Source organism: Aspergillus tanneri (assembly GCF_003426965.1).
Source record: "Aspergillus tanneri strain NIH1004 chromosome Unknown AapTan_5_pilon_pilon_pilon, whole genome shotgun sequence".
Lineage (NCBI taxonomy): Eukaryota > Fungi > Ascomycota > Eurotiomycetes > Eurotiales > Aspergillaceae > Aspergillus > Aspergillus tanneri.
In genome coordinates, this window is record NW_022984632.1 from 1,654,991 (window position 1) to 1,679,276 (window position 24,286).

Consider the following 24,286-nt stretch of genomic DNA (forward strand, 5'->3'; position numbering starts at 1 on the left):
AAATTCTGATGCATAATTTATACCACATCGGGATAGTGCAACCAGCTGCCATAAGGTATCGACAGATTATGGAGTAGGCCCACACAACCAGAATTCTGCAAGTGCCAGTGACTATATAATTATACACAGTAACTTCAGTAAGTATGTGGATGTGTACTAGTCAGAGCATTCCTACCTTCCTTAAGCGGTATAAGCAAATATTCCGATCTCTAACCTAGATAACCTGCCTTCAGATCATGCCAAGCTGTAGGCCAGTACAATATAGTCAATTATATTAAAAGACCTGATTTAATAAAAGATGGAGGTAAGCATTAAATAATTTATATTTAATTCAGTTGTGCAAATGAATAACTAAATGGAATACTTGCATCTAAAGGAGAGGTTATTAAATAGTACAAGGATAGATAAAGCTAAACCTTATTAGTATAATAAGTACCCACTGGAGTCCCCACATCTTAGTAACCAAGGATTTGCCTTATATCAAGTCTGACTTTTGTGGTCATTGTGATATGCATTACAGAAATGGATGCAGAGAAAATTTCTGCCGTGTACTCAACACTACATCTGGTTTTTCACCGGAATAAAAACCAACATGGGCAAGCAAAATGGTGGAAGTGGCTCTCCATCCTGAAGCGCGCCACTTTTAATCTTGTGGACTCTCTCAATTACGGTGCTTTGCACGGCAGAAATAAGCCTTCTGATGTGTACGGGCAATATCTGGTTACACATATTGTACCAAGATGTTTCATGTAAGTTGGAAATAGTTGCTCATGACAGCTATGAGCCATTCGCATAAATTGGTCTTCTAACGGAGGGAATCGTTACTTCGTTAGGGCATTTTCAACGGTTGTTGCAGACGGTCGATTCTCTACTATCGGAATAGTACTTTTGGCTACATTGGGTCGCCTTGTGAAAGAAATAGGTATTAACGGGGATCTAAAGGCCAAGCATCGGGCGATGGAATCTGTCAAAAGTCCACACCTAGATGCAGATGTTCTGAAAAGTGAGGATGTAGGGCAAATTCTCTCACGAGAGGGAAGCTCTTCAGTACTTCCCCGACATCATATTGTAGGACCCAGTTCAGCGAATACTTCTAATATTTGCAATAGTATGAAGAGAATGGGTTCGGACGCGAAGAAACTGAAGAAGGGAAGAAGAAAAAATGTAATTGATGATCTATTTGATGATTTTATGTAATGTTTCCTAGTTCTACATCCCCAAATAGCTCAATTGACCGAATGATCTCAAAATCTGCAATAGAGCAAGGCCTTAGACCGTTAATTTTCTATTCGTATTCCTTCTTCAGAGCAATGCGCGAAGCTTATCCATTTCCGACGACCATAGAAAGACCAATTTCTCCCAGTAAATTCACAGTGACATGGTTCACAAAAGTCCACACAATGGTGTAAAGATACTTGGGCGAAAAGACTGTCCAGATAAAGAGATGTGCCTTTAATGCGGTACATGCAGCCATGACGGAAACCAAGGATGTCGCTGCATGGAATGTTAAAGTTGTTATATGAGAGTGTTTTTCTTGCCAAGACTGTTTATATCGAAGAAGCCAACTAGCAGAAGCCCACCATATCGGACCAGCCCAGTTGCTTATGAAGGTCATGGTTCCGACAACTATGACGTTATAGCTGTCAATGCCATTGTATGCGTTGGAAAGGTCGATTGAAGATATTGAATTTGAGCCCCCAAAGGCAAAGAAGGTAATATACTGATTGAGTATTGACATGATACTCAGTTCCATGGCCGACAGCTCCATCAGGGCAAGGATATTTAGCTGAAATCTGAATATCAAAAAAACTGGGAGATTCGTTGCTCTTGACTGCGTCATAAGGAAGAGAGTGAGAGCTTCGTGGAAGACGGTGCTTGGCAGTGCTTCTCCCTGTCAGCGGGCATACCTTAATGGAGTAAGTGAAATAGTTACTTGCCTTTTTTTCGTAGCAACGAGATTTGCCTTTTTTTAAAGTAGATTGAAAATAACATTAGTATAGCTATTCCACAGAGCACAAGCCTTGAATGAAGCAAAAGAGGTATTCTGCCAACAGCTTTGGCAACAGGTATAAGAACTGAGTCACCGAGAAAGTCGTATGAATCGGATGCAACAATTGTAAGTTTCAAAAAGAAAGCAGCTGCTGTCACAACAAGCACGGTCAGACGTAACATTATGGATCGGGGAAGTCCAAGGACAAGGTGTGCAAATATATCAGCATATGCAACAATCACTAATATCCACAGAACATGTGGATGGGAAGGTAAGAATGAATGTGCTATATCAGGTTCCGTAGTGAATTTTTGGCCTGTTTGATTCCAGCATCGCAATATTCGGTGAGAAACCAGCAGTCCAACCACAGCAAGACTCGTAGAAGTGCTGTATAACTGATGGTTCTCAAATGCAGAAGCAATGGGCTTTGTATATAGATAAAACATCCACCCTGTATATAACCAGTACCAAAACTGGTGCTCTTCTTCCACATAACTACTTGCAAACATCATACTGCTGTAGCATAGAATGCTTAGCATCAGGAACGCCCCAGGGCGTTTGTACCTGAAGCACAGATCCTTCATTGCAGGGAGGCATAGCCAAATAATGAAGCAAGTAACACATATACCTAAATAAAGTCTTCCAGTATCATAGCTATTAGCGGCATTACTCATTAGGCTCTGGGCGGCTCTTAAAAATAACAATAGACTGGCCTCTACTTCAGAGGAGTCAGTACCACTAGGCTGGTGGAGAAGCTCGAGCACCCGGAACCAAGCACATTGGACATATTCAATACCAATTAATGAATAAGATCCACAAACAGAGGAAACCGGGACATGTTCAAACTTGTAGCTCGGAAACGCCCTTTTAATAACTCTGAGCAGTTGTTTAGAATTTTCGATAAGTACATGAATTCTTTGTGGTTCTACTTCAGGGTAAACAGCAGTGGGTTAGTTCTTGATGTGCTAAAATTAGCAAAACAGAAAAATGCTCACTATGTTCCCACATCACAAGAAGCTCCGGGATAAATATGCCCAAGCTATTTAGTGGAATTGGTAAACCAAGAAGCGCCGCCAAAGTTGGTGTAATGTCCGTCTGTTCAACAGTTCGATAGTATTGTAAGTCGATCAAAGGTTCAGTTGGGCTTTCGTTACGAGTCTTGAGGGCCTTGAACATTGGTGATATAAAAAGTAAGGCCGGTGAGGTTTCACCCATAGACGAGCCACCATGATTGCCTGCATCAGTCATCCCATGATCTCCACACACAATGAACAAGGTTGATTGCAAGTGTTCTTCCCGCTCTAGTGCTGTGTAGACTTGAGTGATAATCGAGTCCATCTCGTGTTGCTTGGTTATCATATGTGGGCTAGAATTGCGTTAGGACAGCAAGGGTCAGATAATAAATGACCGAGAATACCTTCTGGGGCCAAATTTGTGCCCTATATGATCAAGGCCTAGATAGTGCATTATAAGTGCTGACCAGTCATCCTGTAAGAGCTCATTTGGAACATGACGGGTAACATTATTGTCTACTTCAGTGAAGTCCTGCATAGATGTGATTAGTTTGGTGTCTATGCTAGTAACAGCAAGGGCGACTTAAGATACTACTGACTGATACAAAGAAGCTTGTAGTTCCGTCAGCTCTGCTAAACATTCCAGGAAACAATTTAAGCCATGTATCATCCCCATACATAACAAGTTGACCACCTTTCGTCTTAAACTGTGCCAACCATGTATCCTGATATGCGAGTGTTGACGATGTATCTGTATCAGCAATATTGAGAATTACATCCAAAAAGGACGGTACAGAGCCTGTCGTTAAAGCTTTTAGTCGAGGCATTGTGACAGTCGGAGAACCAGCATAAGCAGTGAACGGAAGAGCGGCACCGGATCTAATCAACCTGTTCGGCCTGTATTAATTCAGGCAGATGGAATATAGAGGACAACTCCACTAACCCTTGGGTAAATAAGAAACCTGAGCCATTGGAATATACAAAGTCACTAAAATGAAAGTTCAGTCTAACAGAAGCACTCTAAGAATAAGTGGCTTCCTACCTGCGCAACGCATCAATTACCATGAAAATAACTTTGTCAAAAATCCTTTCTGGGATTTCATCTTTTCCTGTCTCTTCAAAGCTTGCAAGTCCCGGTAGCAGAGGTTTATATGGGAAGAAACCTGTAGAGAATAAGAGAATGGCTATGGGGATTAGTGTATTGGCGAAAAAGATCGCCCAAGTCTTTGGAATGAAAGCCATCACACTCTAAGAGCAGTGTCTTATATTCGCAGATTTAGATTATTCACATGGATTGAAGGATAGACCTGGCTGTGTTGAAATTTTAACACCCCCAGGCTTTGTCCTCCAATTATCATGTAATACTTTTAGATGTTTGGATTTACGCAAATAGTTAAAGAGTTGGCTTGAAAAAGGATGACGACAGATACTGCTGGGTAACACCGCTTTCTGTTTTTGCTTGAGGCAGAATCTTCCAATATATACTCCGTACATCTACTGAGCACCTGAACAGATCACCACCGCAACCCATCCTTTTACATGCAGTGACTAGCCATAATCTATTACTAAGTCACAGTCGTGTTCTCTTAAATATTTTAATATACTTTAATTAGTAATTAGACAACTCCTGCATGGCTAGTTAATTAGTATCAATGTACTCCGTAAACACTGAACCAAACTGTACTGGTGATGGCTTAAAATCAATCAACTATTGGTTATAACTACCTGCAACATATGTAGGCATAGTGGGTATACTGTACACTGGTTGCCGGATTGAATCCTGCCTCTTATCTTCCCTTTATCCCATTCTGCTGTTCAAGGAGGGGAAATAGTCTAACTAGTAGGCAGCTAGCGAGACATCAAGGTATACAGGAAGGAAGCCATTAGGATAGTAGGTAAAAATCCCCTAGACTCAAGCAAATGAAGCACTTAGATTAGATATTTTGGATAGGGGATAGAGACTAGGCACTGTAGTTGCCTACTGAACCCGCTAGGTCATTTATGATGCTTAAAACGATGAATCTCATAGGCAGAAGAGAAAAACACCAAGTCATGGAGTAGATGTTGAGATATATATGTTTTTATTTTGAAAATTAACTCCAGATGCTGCTTACTCTAGCCTGTATGCAGATAACTGCAGGCATATCACTTTTTTGCCGAACTCTTTTTGGCTTTTGATTGGCGTGGACGAAAAACAATGGATGAACGGTTCTTCCGATTACTGTGACGTCTTTGAATGCGTCCTTTATGGATGCTTTTATTTTTGATTGGTCCTTTGTCAATATCCATGTCTAAAATGTCAGCACAGTTCAACCCAACAGTGGTGTTTTGGGCATAGATTCAGATACAAACCTTCAACTAAGTTGCATGTCTTTGGTTCCAGGCACTTATCACTATTATCTGGCTAATGTGAGCTAATTACATCGGGTAAATATGATCGCAGCACATACTTATTGTTGTAGCATTCTGTTCTATGATGTTATATTGTTGATTGTTTGGTTTCGGCTGAGAGGCTAGTTCTTGTAATTTTGCAGATAGCCTTTCTGTTCGTGCATCAACAGCAGGACCAAACACTGTAGCCCGCAGCTTGGCTTTATTGCGCTTGGAAACACTGGCCCTGGCACTCTTCGCCATTTTATCTTTAATTAATGGAGAAAAAAAAAGAAGAATTTAGATCAGACACTTAATGTTCAATTCAATGGAGTGGGAATGGTACTGAGCATATTTTGTTTTGATGCTCTGAAAAGAAAGAAAGGGGGAAAAAATGGCCGAGAACTTTTCTTTGTCTTATGTCATCACAATTTGGAGATAATCTTAACTATCCTCACCTCCGCACTATTCTCCGACCTTTGTCCATAGTACTCAGAGCATCAAATTCTATTTCTAAACAAATTCAAACCTAGTCATCTTGCATATTCCCTCTAGCCTTTTTATTTCCCTATTTCAATTCTGCTCTTCTTCACGTCAAATAAAAAGCTTGAAATGTCGAATAAAGTCACTTCACATAACAGATCTGTTTTGAATCACGCTTCATAAATTCTTCTTTACTGAATACGGCCTAGGTCATCATCATTGCTTGCTTCATTTAGTTTAACAATGGCTTCCTTAGGCCAATCACCAGAGTTACAAAGCATAGTGGCTTTGGTAAAAACATTGACAAATGCGCAGCTTAAGGATATTCTGAGAAGTGAGGGGCTCACTGTCTCTGGAGTTAAAGCTTCCCTACAACTTCGAATCATTGACTGTTCGTTATATCCATTTTAGACTGCATTTGTTTCAATCTATTCCCCTGTTCACTTTTATTTTATTTTTTTTTTTTGAAAGTAGGAGAGATTGTTAACTGTCTTCAATTATATTAGCCATTGAGAGACTTTACCAAGGCGGCCAACCTGACCATTACGATAACTTGAAGAGGCGTATATATGCCAGGGCACATCGCCAACTGCCTGGAGCCTCAGCAGTACAACAACTGTCTACTCAACACTATCAATCACCAACAGTCACTCCATCTATGTCCAGCACGCAGCATCGACCATCCCCTTATAGTATCCCAATGCCATCACAAGGGCTACCGCCTGGTACATTACACAATTGCATCCCACCCCCCCTCTCAGTATTAAGACAGGTTCTGACATATCCATAGAACGCTTAAGCTTTAAGGAAAGCCCTTTCTACACGATATTAGAGCCGCTTACCTCTACTGTGGAGTGTAAAAGTAAGACCTGATTTGACTGCATGGATTATTATGTTTCTTCACTAATACCATCAAGTCCGCGAACAGACTAGGGACAGTGTTGAGCTTAAAGTTGTTCTTACGCAGACTCTTATTTCTCGGCTACAGGCTGATCCTAATGTTCGGATAATGGTCTATTGTGCAGCAGACACCGGTCTCAACCAGTACACAAAGTCGGACATTGCCTTTCCTCATCAAGTTGAACTCAAAGCCAACCTGGATGAGGTGAAAGCTAATCTACGAGGATTGAAAAATAAACCTGGCACAACACAGCCTGCTGACGTGACCAATTGCATTCGCAAGAAGCCAGGTTATGCAAATAATATTGTTATAACTTATGCTCTGACACAAAAAGTAGTACTCTACGCCCCTCGCTCTCCTGGTTTGTTGGCGTTGCTATTTTGCGTCCTTTTTTCTTATCAATCTTCCCTCCATTCAAATCATAACTATCTTTTCTGACGTGCATAAAACAGAGATTTTTTGCGCGTATCAACCTCGTCCAACGGCATCCGGTGGAAGAACTTGTAACCGAATTGAAATCGAGGAAAACCATTTCAAAGGAACAAGTGTTACGAGAAAGTATGACTTTTTTGGGCCAGGTTTATGAAATCTGCTAACAATTGGCAGTGAAAAATAGAGCGGATGACTTAGATATTGTTGCCACATCCAGCGTTATGTCATTAAAGTGTCCCTTGTCTACCCTTCGAATTGAAGTCCCCTGCCGCTCTGTAATATGCACGCACAACCAATGTTTTGATGCGTCCTCGTTTTTACAGTTACAAGAACAAGCTCCAACCTGGTCTTGCCCTGTTTGCTCTAAAGCGACAAGCTTTGAATCTTTACAAATTGACCAGTAAGTCAGGAATCTATTAATTCTATTGTACCTACGCCTGACTTTGCAGGTATGTCGATGATATACTCCATTCAACGCCGTCCGATGTTGAGCAGGTCGTCATAGAACCAGACGGTGGATGGTCATGCCACAAAGGGGTTAGCACCACAGGAGCCGGGCATGTTACCCCAACATCAGATGATGACGACTTGATAGAGATAAAGGAGCCCGCTATTCCAACCGTCAATCAAGAGACCTTCCCTATCGAAAACTTATCTCTGCAGCGAACTCCAGCTCAATCGCGAGAGCCCTCAACAACATCATCCGCTACTCGTCCACCGAACAGCAAGCGCTCTGTAGCGCAGGTGATTGACCTTACAGGCAGTGACGATGATGAAGATGACCCGCCTGCGAGACCAGTGAAACGACCAGCATTGAATGTATTCAGCCGCCCCTTGTCTCGGCAAGGCTTCCGCAATCACTACAATGGTGGTTCTGTAAATGGAAAGACTGTCCCTTTTGCAAGTCAAACCAGCTCCGAATCTCCCGGTCGAGCTGGTGGTTACGATAAATGAAACTGGTCGCTCGAGCATGTTTCCATGACGTCATGGAGTGCTTGATTTCCTTGTATTTGGGTCATTTGGTGAAGGGAAACATGGGATATAAGGTGCCTCTTTGAATTGCTGGTGTAGACTAGTGAATTGATTCATTTGGAATAAGATCATCAGTCCCTCTAAATTGTGCAACTAATTTATGGGTTATATTTTAACTAACGTATCCGGAAAGCGAGCCGGACACTTCTCCCGATCGGTGAAAAGGAAGACACCCAAATAATGCATTTCTATATAAAAATTAATTACTGATAGGGTTAGGACATCTAACTCTGGTATGTCCACGAATATGGCAATTAGTGCACTGTGGTGGCGCCCGTGAGCGCTGTTTAGTTGTATATACATGGTCCTTGATCTACTGGTATCCTCTTGCCTGGCAGCGCTAGTCTGGTTAGCGGTAATTTTCAGCAGAGCATTTTTATTGGCCAGTCAGCCTTCGCCACTTTCGTACCAATTGGGAATAGCCTCATCTCACCAAATTCCCACGCACCGCCGTATTCTTTATGGAACGCGCTTTAGTACGGAGTAGGTATTCCGCTTTAGTAGGTATTCCTACGCGCTTTTGTGTACCATGGTCCCATGGATTCATGGGGTTTGCCTCTAGATAAGGCTGAAGAGCCTCTATTACATAGCTTATCTGTGGCTCCATCTAGTGCCTCTATATCTCCTCCTCTTTCTCCTGTTTCTAAGGAAGAAACAAAGCTTAATCTAACACAAATGCTTCATGAAATGCCTCAGTATTAAAATATTGTATTTAAGCCTCTTGAAATGCTAAAGCTTTTCTCCTACTATCCAGTTACACCTAGGCTAATCTTAAAGCTATACAGCCTGTTTTCCTTATTCTTCTCTGAAGAATAATTGATTGTTATCAACCAATACCAAAATATGCAAAGGCTAAGAACCTGCAAGTTGGCGAGAATAGTATAAACTAAACTTAGAGATTAAGATCTTTCTTATAATTCTAATCTATATAGGGATCCATATATCTCCTAGTAATAAGGATTACTGGTAGACAAGTGAGGAGCTAATTTATGTAATCTCCTTAGTCCGAAAAGGGTAAGACTAGGTTACAGGGTACACCCAATTGCCACGCCACTGCAAAAAGGTCAACTAGACTTGGTAATACCAAGTCTGGCTCCCAGTTCACTTATCTACCGTCTCCGCGGTCACACTAAACTAGCTGTGATTACAATATAATAGATTTGGACCAAGAGAATTCGCTGGGGAGCTTCTAGCTTAGGCAGCAGGACTTAGGTCCTCACACTTGTGTGTCCACGCGCCCTAAGCAGCCTTTAACTATAAATACTTGCTTTTTTAACTGCCTAAAATTATAGACATTTTGAGATATTAAATCGGTTAAACAGCTGCCTAGTAGTATAAAAGTCTTTAGTCTATACTACCGCATAGTCAACCAAACTGAAGAATGTGGACGTATATAAAGGAATATTCTTCCTAAATCTATACGGAACTTAAAATCTGCAATTGCATGGCTAGAATGGCTATTAAAAATTAATATTTAATATTATCCCTTGGTCTTTACGGAGTAAAGCTATACGTCCAAGACCTCCTACAGCTATTTAAAATCAATATTATTTATTGTCCAACTATTCTCACTTTGACTAATCTGATAATCTTGTGGAATTAAGGGATACCACTGAGATTGATGATTCTTCCCAATTAGAATAATATGCGCAGGTAAAGCCAGTCCAGTAGAGTTAGCACAGACAACTGAGGTTGCCCATTCATGACTTTCTAGTCGTAGTTTCTTGTCGAGTTTCTAGAGTTTCTAAGCCACAGACATCCCTTGTAGTTAACTGTCTCGTCCGCGTTGTAGATATAATCGTCCAGAATCCCATGTTTATATTTAGTAAGAGTAAAGAACTCGAACCAGTTCAGTATAAACTCCCGATCTTCACTTTTGTACGTTGATAATTATATTTCCGATTGCGCAAAGCTCTGGACACTAAAATGAATAGGGGAGGATAGCCGTGCGGATAATAATAATCCTGCTAAATATTAGACAGTTCAATTCTTGGAGATAAACCACGTCGGCACATATTAAGAATCCATTCTAAAAAGAGTAGATTCTTTAATTTTAATAGAATTTTACAATTAGTTACTGTATCTGTACTTGCAGAGACCTTTACACACTGTTAAGGGTTCGCTCAGATACATACATCGAAAGCAGTTGCAGCCTTGGGGGTTAAAGGATATTGACACTTTCTTAAGGCATTAATAGCTAGAAGTATTTGCCCTTCTTTAGACTTCTCTTCCATTTTGATAATGTGGGCAGTATAAAGATTCACGGCCTCTAGTGATGGCGGTTAGCTTGGGAGTTACGTTAACTCTAGTTAACTGTTAGTTATGTTTTTGGCTTATGTCATGGTATGAGGGAAGAAGCTGTTTCCAATCACAATGGTCGAGCAGCTTCACAAGTAAAGGTTAGGAGTAAAAATAGGTTATATATACTCTGCAGTACTTAATATTATCATTATACAGAATTGACAGAATTGTTGTTATGGATGTGTAGCTTGAGGCTGAGTAAGAATTTATTAAAATCTATTGCTAGTTAGCCAGTGATTCGAGGCCCCACTTGACTCAGTTCAGGATTCCCGACAACCATGTAGTCACCCGCCTATCTTTTCTTACACGAACAATGAAACATATGAGCGACACTATAGTTACTGGTTTCTGTCCTTATTAATTATATTAAGCAAGGCTCCTGGTCTTTTCCAGTACCATTGCTGTCCACCTGCTGGCGTAGCAATTGCCATGATGTCCTTTGATCCATCCTCCTCACCTTTTGATGCCTCAGACCCCCATTCACGCGTTATTAGCACTTCATGCTTTGACTTTCTTATGAATGAACTTGTGCCTATGGCTGAACGTTTGTCTAAGGAACTCTCAGTCGAAGAGAAGCTCCCTGAAGATGACGAGGTTCGGGAAATGACATTCTTTCGCCTTGAGTCGCTTGGTTATAGGGTTGGACAGGGTCTTGCGGAACGGTAAGCAAATATAACGCTGTCTTAGTGCTGGGCGGCAGCATCTGAAAGAATGACCAGGAACGATAAATTGTGGCCTTAACCCCATCAATATTCAGTTCTAACTGCATGCTTTGCACAGGTTCTCTCGAGACCGCCCTCGGTTCACAGATAATCTTGATGTCATTAAATTTCTATGTAAGGACTTATGGACAATACTCTTCAAAAAGCAAATTGACAACTTGAAAACAAACCACCGTGTATGCATTCCCATGCAGATCCAAATATTTTATTGAAGGCCGAGCAAAGCTGACCTGCTCTTTTCCAGGGTGTATATGTATTGACTGATAATTCGTTTCGACCGTTTGCAAGAATGAGCATGTCTGTACGGAGTGAAGCTGTGTCTATGGCCCAGGCGGTACGGACTGCACTCCCTCTTCCACTCCCAATGCGGTTTACCCTATATTCTGTCTAATCAAGATCCAGTACCTATGGTTTCCATGCGGTATTATTCGCGGTGCTTTATCAAACCTGGGCATTCACACCACTGTGCAAGCAGAAACATCCGAACTTCCGGGGGCTACTTTCCAAATCAAGACTGTTCCAGCTAAGTAAGTCTTGATTATGGACAGCTCCCTATGCCTTACAGATATACCCTCCTGTGGGTGAATATCTGGGCCTCTGGATGGGAAGAAACCCTAAGTATGCAACTTTGATGGGTTAATTCTGCAACAATATTACCGGTTGGCCATCCTATCTAGGGGTGTTACTTTTCCGGTTGTGGAGAATACGTGTCTATTTTAATTCTGCGTGTCTCTTAAGCTACCTGCACACAGATCTCGAAAGGTCCCTTCGCCAACGTCGATACACTCATCTTCCTTTCTCACATAGTTTCAAAGCCTAACTTTCCGGGATACCAATGATTAGCAAGGCTCTTTCCATGTCCGCGGATGTAATGTGGAAGTCATTGAAGGCACCCTTTCGGGGAAGGGCAAGAGTGCGCTGCAATGTGCATCATCGACTGATAAGGGTAATCTGGTGAATGGTAGACGGGGACGGGCGCGTTTACTTTGGTGGTGGGTTCTTGATAAAGTCAATGCCCTTTACAATATTGCCTTCCAGGCCCTTTGTGCAAACCGCAAGAAGCTTCTTCTCCTGTTCAGTCACGTTTTCAAGGATATTAATAGCCTTCTCAGCGCCGTTGGTCTATTTATCACGTTAATGTTAAACGTCAGTCAGTAAATGCGTGAATATTGAACGACTTACCCCAAGTTCTACTTGAGTAGAGAAGAAATCAACACCAGTAGCATTGGCAATGGCTTCACCACCAGGCACGCCACGCAAGTAAACATAAGTGGGTTCGATGATTCCTGTCTGACCCTTGAATGCTTTGATGACACTCTCAGCGAATCTACAATACATTAGTGCTCACATAACTACATTGACACAAGGGGTCAAACCTAAATCCAGCAAACGCCATAGAGAGTGTGGCAGAACCTGCACCATCCTTGGCCTGAACAACCTCGTCACCGCCGAATTGGACGCCTGGAGATTAATTAGCTGGGTGATCACGTACGATCCTGCAAAACTGGGCACCTACGCTTGACTAATGCATCATATTTTTCAGCAGGGATCTGGAACGAGGGGCTAGCTTTGCTGAAGAGAGGAACAATGGTCTCGCCTGAGTGACCGCCCACGACTGGGATCTTGACGGCGGAAGGGTTTTTGTGGCCCGAGAATTCCTGAGTAAAGGTCTCCGCACGAACAACATCCAACGTAGTTACACCGAATAGACGCTGGGGGTCGAAGACACCTGCGGCTTTAAGCACTTCTGCGGCAATCGGAACTGTCGAGTTGACAGGATTTGAAATGATGAGAACGAACGCCTTGGGGCAGAAATCAGCGATACCCTTGACTAAATCGCGTACAATGCCGGCGTTGACTTTGAAAAGGTCGTCACGCGACATACCCGGCTTCCCTGTAGCGAGTTAGAGAGCACCACCGCCGATTCACTAAGAACAGGGTTGGCTTACGGGGAATCCCGGCGGGAATGACAACAACATCGGTTCCGGTTAGGGCATGCTTCAACCCATCGTCCTTGGGCAAAAAGCTCGAAATTTTCTGCGTGTATGGGCAAAACACGTGAGATGCCGATGCTTTATGTCGCATCATAAGGGTTTTTGAAGCACATTGGGCACATACAGCGACAGAAGAGATGTGAGAGAGATCAGCGGCAACACCGGGGGTGTTGACAACATCATACAGGGCCAGCTCATCGACGAGAGGGCATGTTTTCAAGAGCAAAGACAATGGCTGTGCCAAAGCGAAGAAGAATTGCAGTAGTTAGATATTGTCATGTACTGCGGAAGATGTTGGATAAGGGGTAGACCACAGACCTGGCCAATGCCGCCAGATGCTCCAAGGACAGCTAGCGAAGTATGTTAGTGCCAATAAGGGAGGCGTACGGGATAAGAAACCAGTGCTATGCTTACCAGCTTTCACCATGGTGTCTAAAGAATGATCCGTCTGAGGAAGAAGCAATTCAGGTGTCAGCCAGACAGAAGTGCGGGACAGTGAAACATGTAAGGCAAATGATCTCCAAATAAGAGAATCGAGAAGCCGAGAAAGTGGAAGAGGAGAGGTGGGAAGGTTATGGAGGACAAGGTGGAGAGGGGTAAATGGAGGGGAGCACGGTGAACTAGTCTAGGCAAGTGGTATGGAGGAAGGAATCAGGAGACCCATAAAAATGTCATCCACTCACCAGGTTTAGGGATAATCAATACCGGGCTATAGAGTGGGACAGATATGAAGTAGGAAAGGAATATTCAGCCAGGTTGGATTTCCTTTGTACTTATTATATATCTATGTACTTGCGGTTACCCATCTAGATCCCATCACTTGATCACATGTGGGGTACCCTTGGCCCTTATTTTGGCCGGCGACTGCCAGGGAACGTCATGAGTGGGTATGTACAGGACAGGACGTATGGAAGTTACCTAGGTATGTACAGTACGTACCTGTACCTACAGAAACCTACCTGGTGCCAGGTGCCGAGTACCTCAGAGGATGAAGTGCTTCCTATGATACTTCGTAGTCCTACTGCGGCTGTGAAGATGACACCCACAATGTGATTTGGCGTATAGCCGGGACAGTTGGTGACCCCCCAAAAAAGAGGTGTTAATTCCCCATGATTCCGGTGGTTTTCGTTTTGTCTCCAGACTTCACTTCCGAGTGTCACCCGATTTGGCCCTGGAGCCGCCCTTATTTCGGGAAAAGGCGGATGGACAATACCAGAGCTCTCTCAGCAAATCCGCGACAACCCACGTCGGCCCGATAAACGGCTATTGAGTAAAACACGTGCTTATAGATGATGGCATATGATACAGAAAGTAGGCTTTTCCTTTCTTTCTCAGAAGTTGGTTAATTTTCCCACAGAGGGCATTAGTGTTTTGTGCCTCATTCTCCTTCCTGCTTTGTTTCCTTGTTTTTTTTCTCTTTGATTATTTGCTGCATGGCTGGTCGGGTCTACTCCCGGTAGCAATATCACTGTAGATTACATGGACGGTTCTGCCCTTGCCTAGCGCAGGCTCATATGGCCCAATCCTGATCCTACTTCCAGGTACCCCATCCTCCCGAGAAGAACATTTTCTTTACTCAGATACCTTCTCTGCGGCGTTCCTGGCCTGGGCGCCTCTGGGCTTCCTGGGTGGTGTGTCCTTCTTTGGTTTCTGCGTGCGGCGGATGGCGCTCACACGAGCAACGGCATCTTGGCGGAGATCAGCACGGTAGCCGCTTTTAGCAGACTTCTCGGCGACGCCCTTGTAAATTCTATCCAGAGGATCAATAGCACCGTTAGCAAGAGAAGCCGCAGAGATTGTCATCCTCAGGAGGCCAGAAAATGGTCAGTTTTACATACTTGCGGTTGGAGGTCTTGGGACCATAGTTCACAGTGACGACATTCTTCGCGGGCTGCTGAGGGTTGCCGGGTTTCTTGGTGATGGCTGCAACACCGCCGTCCTCAGTAGGCTGGACACCGATGGCCTGTTGTCGTGGTTAAAATTCCCATACCTACGGTGTGAGGCCATTGAGAACCCCGAGGGTGAGGAAAGTAAAATAATACCTTAGTGTTGGCATATCCAGCATACTAGACAACAGGAAAGAGAGTCAATTAGCCACTAGCTCTGTCTTGCCTCTTTGATTTCGGGATAATATCCTTGAAGGTGCCTGTGGACTGTGTGCACATACCTTGAAAGAATGCTTGTTCTGCAGGTTCAGGGGGTCACGAGAAAACTGGGAGCCACCACCGTTGTTGCGCTTGACGAGAAACGCATTCTGGGTGCCTGTTTATTTAGAATGCTTCGAATTAGTCGGGATTAGGGTAGGTAGGCATGGGTGAATTTGGTAGGCCAAATTTTGGAGCTTTTTGTAGGTCCTATTTTCTCTGATATCGGTGAAAACATACGGGTGATCTGCCAAACCAGGTCACTGGAAACGTTCGATCTTGCGGCGGCCATTATGATAATATTTGTTGGAGAGATGGGTTGGAAAAGTTCGAACAAAACCTGAAAATCTGGCCACGGTTCCTCTTCTAACGGTCACGATGGCTAGGTTGTGTGTGTTAAAACGCCAAGAATGATTACCGCCAGCCTCGCTAAGCAGGCCGCATTGGGAATAGATTGTACAGTACCCCTGGCCATTCATATAGCTAGTTAGTTAACTAAGTTAAAGAGAGTCTGCTTACTCAACCTACTACCTTAAATTAGCTAGTTACTTCGTAGCAGCTGGTATCCAGGCCGGGTACATACCACCTAGACAGACAGACCCTCTCTTCCTCTGGTAATGTCAATGCCTCGGATATACTGGGTCGTAGCAGTCTCTCCTGCCATATCAGGCTATCAGGCAAGCGTTTACTAAGTCACTAAGATCGAAGGTCTCCTCTGCCTTGAGGGAATTTGACTTCTTGTCTGATTTCCTGAACCCCATCGCTCGCTGGCGATCAGATACTTCACATACAGCTATGGCTTATTATCTTCTTTATTTCCTAATTTTTTCGGTCGTTGTTTGTGGGACTGGTATGTTGTCAACACAGCTTCGAGACCTGCAAGTCATGGGATTATCCTAACTCTTCCTCAGCGCTTTACCTTACCCGGACCCGATGGTTGCCTTTCATGCCGGTGCCAGAGTATATTTATCATCGCCTCCCTGCCAGTTTTGCCGGCGATCTAGAAGCTGGCTTGACATCTTCGCAATTCGATCTCTCTGCTAATATTACAGATGGTGACACGAGGGCGGGATTAGATAAAAAAGCTAAATGGGAAGTGCGGAAAATCATGAAACATCAAAAAGTCAATTTTGACGAAGCTCGTCGAATCTATACAGAAGAACGGTTTGCCAAAAACAACATAGGCCCTGATGGTCGGCCAAGAGATCCTAAATTCGTGTCCTTTTCTTGATCATTTCCGTCATCATTATTGCACTACCTTTAGTACTTTGTCCCCTCGTCTATAACTAAGTTCATTCCATCTGCTTTTAAATATTGGCCTTTTTCTTATTTGGGCAGAAATGGTGACTCTGATATGACTGTCAGCCACTCTGAGGGATGTGTCCGGATCACCTGCTTTAACATCAGCCTCGAGATTTGAGATCTACCATGTTCCAATGTTCAAATTTATAAATGACTGCATACAATTTAACGCCCGAACAACCTCCTCTCAGGCAGAATCTCTTCCCATAAGAAATACCCAAAATAGGAGGATAAAGACAAAAAAAAAAAAAAAAAAAAAAAAAAAAAAAAAAAAAAAAAAAAAAAAAAAAAAAAAAAATAAATGAGAGAGAGAACACCGACTAGTGCGTTAGTGTGTAGCACTGATATTGGAAGAATCGTTAGGCTAGGATGCCTTCTAATGTGTAACTTGCTCTGGCTGTTACATACATTAATAGGCTCTTTCCTCAAGTCATATCGTCTTTAAATATTCATGGGATAAGCCAGGTACCACTAGGTAGTCCATAGTAAATGGTAGGAAATTCAGCGGCCCCGACCAAAATTAGCCTGCTGGAATCCCGGAGGCAATGGTGGCGGGGCTCCTGGAGCGCCCCCTGGAGTAGCATATCCGGGAGGGGCGAAACCTGGTGGTGGCGATGCTTGAGGGTTAAAAGCTGGTTGCTGGCTGGCAGTATTAAAGCCAGGTGGTAGGAAAGCCTGCGGGCCTCCATAACCAGCCTGAGAAGGTGGAGGCCGCGCTGGTAAACCTGGCGGTGGGTTTGTCAAAGAAGTCGGAAGAGGGACGGGTCGGTTGGGTTGTGGAGGAGGCATGTTCTGGAATCCAACATTCGAAACCACGCTTCTTCCCATGCCTATATCGGATGGACCAGTACTCAAGGGTCTAGAGCTATCACTATTGGCCATTGTCACTGCGATGGGAGTCCCTGGGCCCGAAAACTGTGGTGGTATCGATTGCGTCGGCGGACGGACATTGTGCTTGCGAGCTTGCGCAGCCAACATTCGCTCTGCCTGGTCGCCGTGCCGCTCTCCCTTTCCATCTTTCTTGTAGGCGTATTGTACAGAAACTTGTTTATTCATAAGGTACTGACCACTCATATTGGCTATAGCAGCGTCCGAAGACTCGAAGTCACCGAAGGATACAAACCCATAGCCCTTGGAGAGATTATTGTCGTCTCGTGCAATCTGTAGCTAGTCAGCCGAGCTTCATTTAGAAAAAATATCGACGAATGCAACTGTTGGGTGTTGGGGCCTGGGGAGGATTCCTGCCTTTGGTATATTAACCAAATTCCCAAAACGACTGAACGTATCATATAAGACCTGCTCAGTGACCATGGGATCAAGGTTCCCAACAAAGAGCTCTGCGCCGATCTCCACCGATTTTTGTTTATCAGCTGATGCTTTATTCACGCGTATTGGTTTTCCATAGAGACGAATGCCATTCATTATCCGTGACGCATATTCGGCATCCTCCTCGCTTATGAACTCTACAAAACCATATCCCTGGTGCGACTGGGTGACTCGATCTTTCGGTAGATGAACGTTAACGATCCGTCCCGCCTGCAGCATCAACTCCCATACCAGGCTATCTGTGATCCGTTCATCGAGGTTCCCTATGTAAACGGTAGCCTCTTTGTCCTGTTCCCTGCAGGGACCGTTAACCTGAATCCATCCTAGTTGCGTGGAAATAGGCGGTTACTTACCAATGCCTTGCGCCGGACATGGCGCGGACTTGCTGTCAAAGGGATCTACTGGGATTGAGGAACAACTGGGGGTTTTATTCGCACAAGATTGTTGCAGTTAGATATTGCTTAGGTCAAAGAGGACACTAATTATGGCATGAAAGAGGATAGTTTTAATGGTCGGCCGCGGTGGTTGTGGGATGAAAAGTTGTGGAAGCTTGTACTTTTTTTATTGGCAGCCTTAGGCCTTCGAAAACGAGATTTTGCAGCACATTCCGCCTCTCCGCCCACTAACCACCACACATAAACTTCTTATCAGCCTTAAGCTCCGCGACTAGCCCTTCATATTTCGCTCTATATACAATCGGTGGATTGCTTAACACCAGGCCCGCTGTCATAATGGTTCAATTCTCTGAGGAATCCAAGGTAAGTACTCCTCTTCACCGTACTCATACGGACCCTTGCAAGGTTGCTGACAACATTCTTCCACCAGGAGCGCATTTCCAAGGTTATCGACATATCCAGAGTTGTTATCCACTAGTAAGCTATTTTTAATACTACCCTGGAGTCTATTGAGTAGAGCTGACTCTTTTTCTTTAAAATAGTGGGTACCTGCCTTTGATCGTCTATCTCGGTATGTGTACTACGATGCATCTTTATGTGAACCTGGAACACCCTTCATACTAATCCAATGGATAGGCTATACTTACAGTGAACCCAGACCATCTCTATTCAAGTGAGTAGCTATCGGTCATCTGTACTCCCCACCCATATTCCCGACCATCCCACTCAAAGTTACAGGCTGTTTTCGCCCCTCGCATAAAAATAAAAAGAAAAAAAAGAGAGAGGCTTGAGTCTCCGGGGGGTTGGTATTGGACTCCTTCCAAAGGGAGCGTGATATTATCTCTTCAGCCCATGACCTCTGGACGGCTGAGACATCGCGCTAGAGTCTTGAAGATGGCTTCGCGTTCTGGTCATACTGATGCCTAGAAGTTTTTATGTGGACCCAATGTATTTTTAAATTGCATTCTACCAAATTCATATTTCACTGCTGTTTGAATTTTAGGGGGTTTTAATCATTTTGGATTGGCATGGCGTTTCATTTTTCTAGATTTTAAGTTGTGTACACGTAAATAATTTTCTTTTTGTCCTAGGGCTAAATCAGGCTTGGAGTATTGTAAACTGTACCGTCGAATATAAACCCCAGTCCCCCTTTGTCGTGATCCTTAAGGTACCTGGGATAATCAATACAAATGGACCCCTAGTTGATGAAATACACTCCCTGGCGCGTTGCGGAGCGGAGTTGGAGTTTCTCCCGAGGTCAAGAGTTCCCCAAGAAAGTAGCGCCCCAGAGATTATACGTCTTCCAACCTCCGTCCATAATCGCATCCCCTAAGCAAAGCAACTCTAGAAGCTCGGAAAACTCGAAGGGTTCATGACTGATCAGAATGGCGTGTCACCCTTGGTGGAGACCGTAGCGGGATTCACGGCAGGAATCGTTTCGACGCTTTGTCTGCATCCGCTGGATTTGATCAAAACTCGGCTCCAAGGTAAATATTCGAGACCAAGTCTTTCGCTCTGGGTGCTGTGATAGCTCATACTTCTTTGAACGATCTTCAGTTGACCGATCCTCTTCCTCTCGAATGGGCCGTTCACTCCGAATCGTACGCGAGATATTTCAATATGAAGGCGGCATCACAGCATTCTATCGTGGGCTGACGCCTAATGTGCTTGGAAATTCTACCAGTTGGGCACTGTATTTCTTGTGCTACAGCAATCTTAAGAGCATGCTGCGAGTATCCCGAACTACCCGGGAACAAGAACTGACATCTTTCGATTATTTCATCTCCTCGGGCGCCGCAGGTAAGGGACTAGGGCCGGCTGCGCTGTTTCAGATCTTTGCGTAGCGAAGACTAATTCGATGCTTCAACAGGTATGCTGACATCTATCTTGACAAACCCTATCTGGGTAATCAAGACTCGTATGTTGTCCACCGGTTCTAGAACACCCGAGGCGTATTCATCCTTTACTACGGGCGTAACGCAAATTTACCGCTCTGAGGGTATCCTGGGCTTCTATAGGGGCCTGCTTCCATCCCTTTTCGGTGTCAGCCACGGTGCACTACAGTTCATGACGTACGAAAAACTTAAGGTGTACCGGACAAAAATCTCTAATGATGGCAGACCAGCCAAACTACAGCGCCATGAGCTTGGCAACCTGGATTTATTTGTTATCTCCAGCCTGTCAAAGGTATGTGCTGGATGTGCGACCTATCCTTATCAAGTGTTGCGGTCCCGACTGCAGACTTATGATGCCCGTATTGTCTACCGAGGCGCCTGGGACGCTATTGTGCAGATCTGGGTTAAAGAGGGGATTGCAGGTTTCTACAAGGGACTGGGGCCGAATATATTCCGGGTACTGCCAAGCACCTGGGTGACCTTTCTGGTATATGAGAACACCAAGGCGTATTTACCTGGTCCATTTACCCATGAGTAGAACTTGGTTTTGAGAGGATGGACTTAGTCTACCCGATTTTATAGTCCTTTCCTCTAATGATTCCTACAGAAGATGACTGTATTCTTCTTTGCCTTTGCTACCCTCAACAATGTACTACTTGTTCATTCACTTCTGTAAGATAAGGTGTGATGGATAAGTCCCCAGTAATTTTTCAGAGCCACTTTTTGGGTTATCGAGCGAATTTTGACAAGGTAGATGAGCAATACAGAGTAGGCGGGAAAGCAAAAAGCCGTGCAGATATTTTAAGCATTGATCCATCGCAATTGCAATGCAGGCAAACCTGGTATCATATGAACATCCTATTTCAGGAAACAAAAAAGCCCCAAAGGATTTTTAAGGGGGGAAAGATGAATATAAAAAAAAAAAAATAAAAAGATCGAACAGCCTAAAACGGCCTAGGACTGGTCAATGGCTTCGCTTACTACCAATATAATAAGCCTCTGTATCCTCTTCGTCACTGCTGGACCCTCCTGTGTAGATTGAGGAATCCTCAAAGCTTCCTCGTCGTATTTTATCTTCACCATCATCGAGTCTCCTTCGGGCTTCAAACCCGGGGTCTGACTTGGAAGTAGGTGAGATTCGGCGGTCTTTTCCACGACCCTTGATTCCCTTGTTGCTGTTCTTATAGAGCGTGGCAAAATACTCCCAAAGCTTTCGGTCTTCTGGATTCATAGACTCCCCCCCGTTGACTTGAGAGAACTTTAGTGTTAAGTCCCGTAGTGTAGCTGCATGGAATTTGTTTTGATGAGACTGCTCAACTGGTTAGACGCGGGGTGACCAACATCAGCACCAGAATGATTTTGTTCTCGTACCTTGAGGTTTCCCAGCTGGGTGAATTGTTTCCCACACTCGTCCAAAAGGCAGGTAAAAGGCTTGGCGTGTTCGTGTGTGATTTTATGGGCTCGGACGTTGCCACGTTGGGCGAATCTCTTTTGGCAGATATCACAAGAGAAAGGCTTCTCCCCTGTGTGTCGTCGCTGATGGGTCTGCCAATTACATGCCTTCTTCAGCGAACAAAGCCCTCCAGAATAGCATACCAAATAAGTAGGTAGGCTCACCTTCAGATTGCCCAACTGGGAAAAGCGCTGCCCGCATGAGGGCTCCTTGCAGATCTAAAAGAAATAAAAAATTAGCCATACGCTCTTCCTTGTCTCCTCTCATTTCACATTGCGTGCATACAAAAGGTTTATCTCCAGTGTGGGCCCTCGTATGAATATCTAGGTGAGTCTTCTGCGCAAAACTTTTCCCGCAGTTTGGAAGAGTGCAGGCATATTTACGTTTCTTTCCTGGTCGAAGAGGGGGTTCATCGACCATAGTAGTGTACCGAAGATTCGTGGACGGGGTAATGGAATACGGAGGAAAGCCATTTGTACTCCCATGTGTCAGTTGCTGGAGTGGCGGTAATGAGTGCTGATTCGACGGTGGAACACCTGTCTTTGACTGGATTGCTTTCATTAACACATCCACCTCTGTTGAGAACTCAACTTCAGCGGCATTAGGGCTTCTGCTTCTTGCAGCTACATTGGCTGGGCGCACGGCGGCTGAAGCCTGCTGAGAAGTTGAGCTTGTTTCGACCTTGGCCAACGGATCTCGGGCCATGCGATTGACAGCATTCTTTGCTGGACGAATATCTGGAATCGGTTGGATAGGTGGTGGCTCTGATGATAGGCGCACCGGCTGGGGGTTGACTGGCTGGTGGCTGGTCACATAAAAGTGTGGGTAACCCTGGTTGTGGTGGTGGTGGTTGAGCGTATGATGGAAACTGTAAGTAGCAGAAGACGACTGGTGAAAAGGCAGCGGAAATGATGCAGTCGGATTGGCGTAGAATGAAAAATTATGCCCTAGATTGGAGGTCATCATCCGGCGGGGAGCAACAGCGCCGACTCCATGGCCAGGAAATTCGTAAGTCACTGGCTCTGTAGATTCCATGACGATGAGACCCAAATTTGGCAAACCAGATATAACGGCCCGGACACCCAAATAGGATGCTTCTGCTACTTTTGGCGTGCTTGAGTAGTTCTGTCTATCTCTCTAGTTCCGTCTCTCTGTAACCAAATAAACTGGATAACGAAAAGAGTGAAACACCCCCAGATCTCAGTATTCCGGAGTATAAAAAATAAACCTATAAGGGCATTGGAAACTTACTTCGGAAGCTTTTTTTTTTTTTCTGTGCAGAAAAATGATAATGATAATTATTATTATAATCAGCTGTGGTAATTGCCGAATACTCGGTGCCAAAGGATAGGGTACTAGAAACCCACAAATATAGTCTTAAGTCGGGATCAAGATACTAAAAGCAAAGAAAAAAGAAAGAACTGCTCAACATTCTAGGTTAGCTTTAAATATACCCACAGTACAGGAGAACCTGTGCCTCTAGGGCAGGGAAGTATGTATGTATAGATCTCGAGTAATCACCCAAAAAGAGAGGAGAAAGGTAGGAAGAGCTGACAATGATATAATGGTATTGATATGACAATAACAAAAATCCAGCTAATAATTCGAGTCAATTTATTCATATATTAAGTGGTAAGTCCTTTCTTTTAGGTAATCCTTGTTCTTCACGCACTTTTTGCCTCTTGAATTAGTGGACGGTGATCTAGAACTAGATATATACAGTCTTTAAGCCAGTTGAGGGAAGGGAAGACCATAATAAAAATAAAAATATTTTAGCACCATTTGTTTTAAAATTATTTTTATTTTTATTATTACTATTACTATTACTTAGTTAGGTATTAGTATTATCATCTCCTTCCCACCTTCCTTCTGGTCCCAGGGCAGTGGAAGCAGCGGGGGTGGACAGTGACAGGGATCAAGCCTGCTAGTGGTAGCTAGCTGAAGGCTTGTAGACCCAGCTCTAGGAAAGACACAATCTTTCGCTGCTTGGATGTATCCATGACGAACGTGCGTACCCTTTCTCTGTATGTATATACATACCTACCCCTAGGTTTTATAGGTATTCAGTCTGGAGATTCCTATATGTTATGGCACACTCCGTACCTAAGGAAATAATGGTTGTCAGTAGTATACCGTATGGGATACAAGGTAGGTATTGGAAGAGCTAAGAGCCACGAGTACGGGGTAAGCGGTCCTCGTTCAATTTGACCAAGTTTATCCAAAGATTGGCTGAAACGAGAGTCACAAAATCAAAATTGTAATAAAGCATCCAATAACGGAATTTTATTTTCACCATCCCCCCTCCCCCCCAAAATCTCTCTGGGCTGTGGTTTAGGGAAGATTTTCGTCCATCCATGCTAATTCTTATAGGCGGACTGACCGCTGACAGTCCCAGGAGGCCTGTAAATATTACCATACTACTTCGTACTGCCTACATCCATTTACTTCCTAAGTAGGTATGATCTAGGTATTTATACCACTCTTTAGATCACATACATAATTGCTGAAGAGCTGACTGCCCAGACAAGGAAAG

General features: G+C 44.0%; 8 protein-coding genes across 8 annotated transcripts; 3 read left to right on the plus strand and 5 right to left on the minus strand.

The window, feature by feature from the left end:
- Positions 1–2,940: 2,940 nt before the first annotated feature.
- las21 (mannose-ethanolamine phosphotransferase LAS21) lies at positions 2,941–3,830 on the minus strand (the record flags this gene model as incomplete). Its single annotated transcript, XM_033574525.1, has 4 exons — positions 2,941–2,946; positions 3,002–3,356; positions 3,408–3,535; positions 3,603–3,830. 4 exons carry the CDS (start codon positions 3,828–3,830, stop codon positions 2,941–2,943), a joined length of 717 nt encoding a protein of 238 aa, XP_033422543.1.
- A 2,726-nt stretch (positions 3,831–6,556) lies between these two features.
- SIZ1 (SUMO ligase siz1) lies at positions 6,557–8,143 on the plus strand (the record flags this gene model as incomplete). Its single annotated transcript, XM_033574526.1, has 5 exons — positions 6,557–6,581; positions 6,647–6,718; positions 6,774–7,128; positions 7,513–7,589; positions 7,767–8,143. 5 exons carry the CDS (start codon positions 6,557–6,559, stop codon positions 8,141–8,143), a joined length of 906 nt encoding a protein of 301 aa, XP_033422544.1.
- Positions 8,144–10,954: 2,811 nt separating this feature from the next.
- TRS33 (trafficking protein particle complex subunit) lies at positions 10,955–11,775 on the plus strand (the record flags this gene model as incomplete). The annotated part of the gene is made up of 4 exons (XM_033574527.1): positions 10,955–11,184; positions 11,303–11,420; positions 11,489–11,578; positions 11,647–11,775. 4 exons carry the CDS (start codon positions 10,955–10,957, stop codon positions 11,773–11,775), a joined length of 567 nt encoding a protein of 188 aa, XP_033422545.1.
- Positions 11,776–12,225: 450 nt separating this feature from the next.
- ATNIH1004_009946 (malate dehydrogenase) lies at positions 12,226–13,665 on the minus strand (the record flags this gene model as incomplete). The annotated part of the gene is made up of 7 exons (XM_033574528.1): positions 12,226–12,366; positions 12,427–12,571; positions 12,621–12,705; positions 12,761–13,138; positions 13,194–13,473; positions 13,557–13,588; positions 13,653–13,665. The coding sequence occupies 7 exons, from the start codon at positions 13,663–13,665 to the stop codon at positions 12,226–12,228; spliced, it is 1,074 nt and encodes a 357-aa protein (XP_033422546.1).
- A 1,145-nt stretch (positions 13,666–14,810) lies between these two features.
- ATNIH1004_009947 (60S ribosomal protein L28) lies at positions 14,811–15,674 on the minus strand (the record flags this gene model as incomplete). The annotated part of the gene is made up of 5 exons (XM_033574529.1): positions 14,811–14,988; positions 15,077–15,201; positions 15,281–15,304; positions 15,406–15,500; positions 15,623–15,674. The coding sequence occupies 5 exons, from the start codon at positions 15,672–15,674 to the stop codon at positions 14,811–14,813; spliced, it is 474 nt and encodes a 157-aa protein (XP_033422547.1).
- A 1,511-nt stretch (positions 15,675–17,185) lies between these two features.
- ATNIH1004_009948 (U2 snRNP complex subunit HSH49) lies at positions 17,186–18,383 on the minus strand (the record flags this gene model as incomplete). Its single annotated transcript, XM_033574530.1, has 3 exons — positions 17,186–17,845; positions 17,945–18,305; positions 18,364–18,383. The coding sequence occupies 3 exons, from the start codon at positions 18,381–18,383 to the stop codon at positions 17,186–17,188; spliced, it is 1,041 nt and encodes a 346-aa protein (XP_033422548.1).
- A 358-nt stretch (positions 18,384–18,741) lies between these two features.
- Positions 18,742–20,838, plus strand: ATNIH1004_009949 (putative mitochondrial folate carrier protein Flx1; the record flags this gene model as incomplete). Its single annotated transcript, XM_033574531.1, has 8 exons — positions 18,742–18,768; positions 18,836–18,882; positions 18,948–18,976; positions 19,055–19,078; positions 19,937–20,006; positions 20,090–20,205; positions 20,276–20,592; positions 20,647–20,838. 8 exons carry the CDS (start codon positions 18,742–18,744, stop codon positions 20,836–20,838), a joined length of 822 nt encoding a protein of 273 aa, XP_033422549.1.
- A 426-nt stretch (positions 20,839–21,264) lies between these two features.
- Positions 21,265–22,788, minus strand: ATNIH1004_009950 (uncharacterized protein; the record flags this gene model as incomplete). The annotated part of the gene is made up of 4 exons (XM_033574532.1): positions 21,265–21,609; positions 21,672–21,845; positions 21,918–21,971; positions 22,039–22,788. The coding sequence occupies 4 exons, from the start codon at positions 22,786–22,788 to the stop codon at positions 21,265–21,267; spliced, it is 1,323 nt and encodes a 440-aa protein (XP_033422550.1).
- Between the last annotated feature and the right edge of the window lie 1,498 nt (positions 22,789–24,286).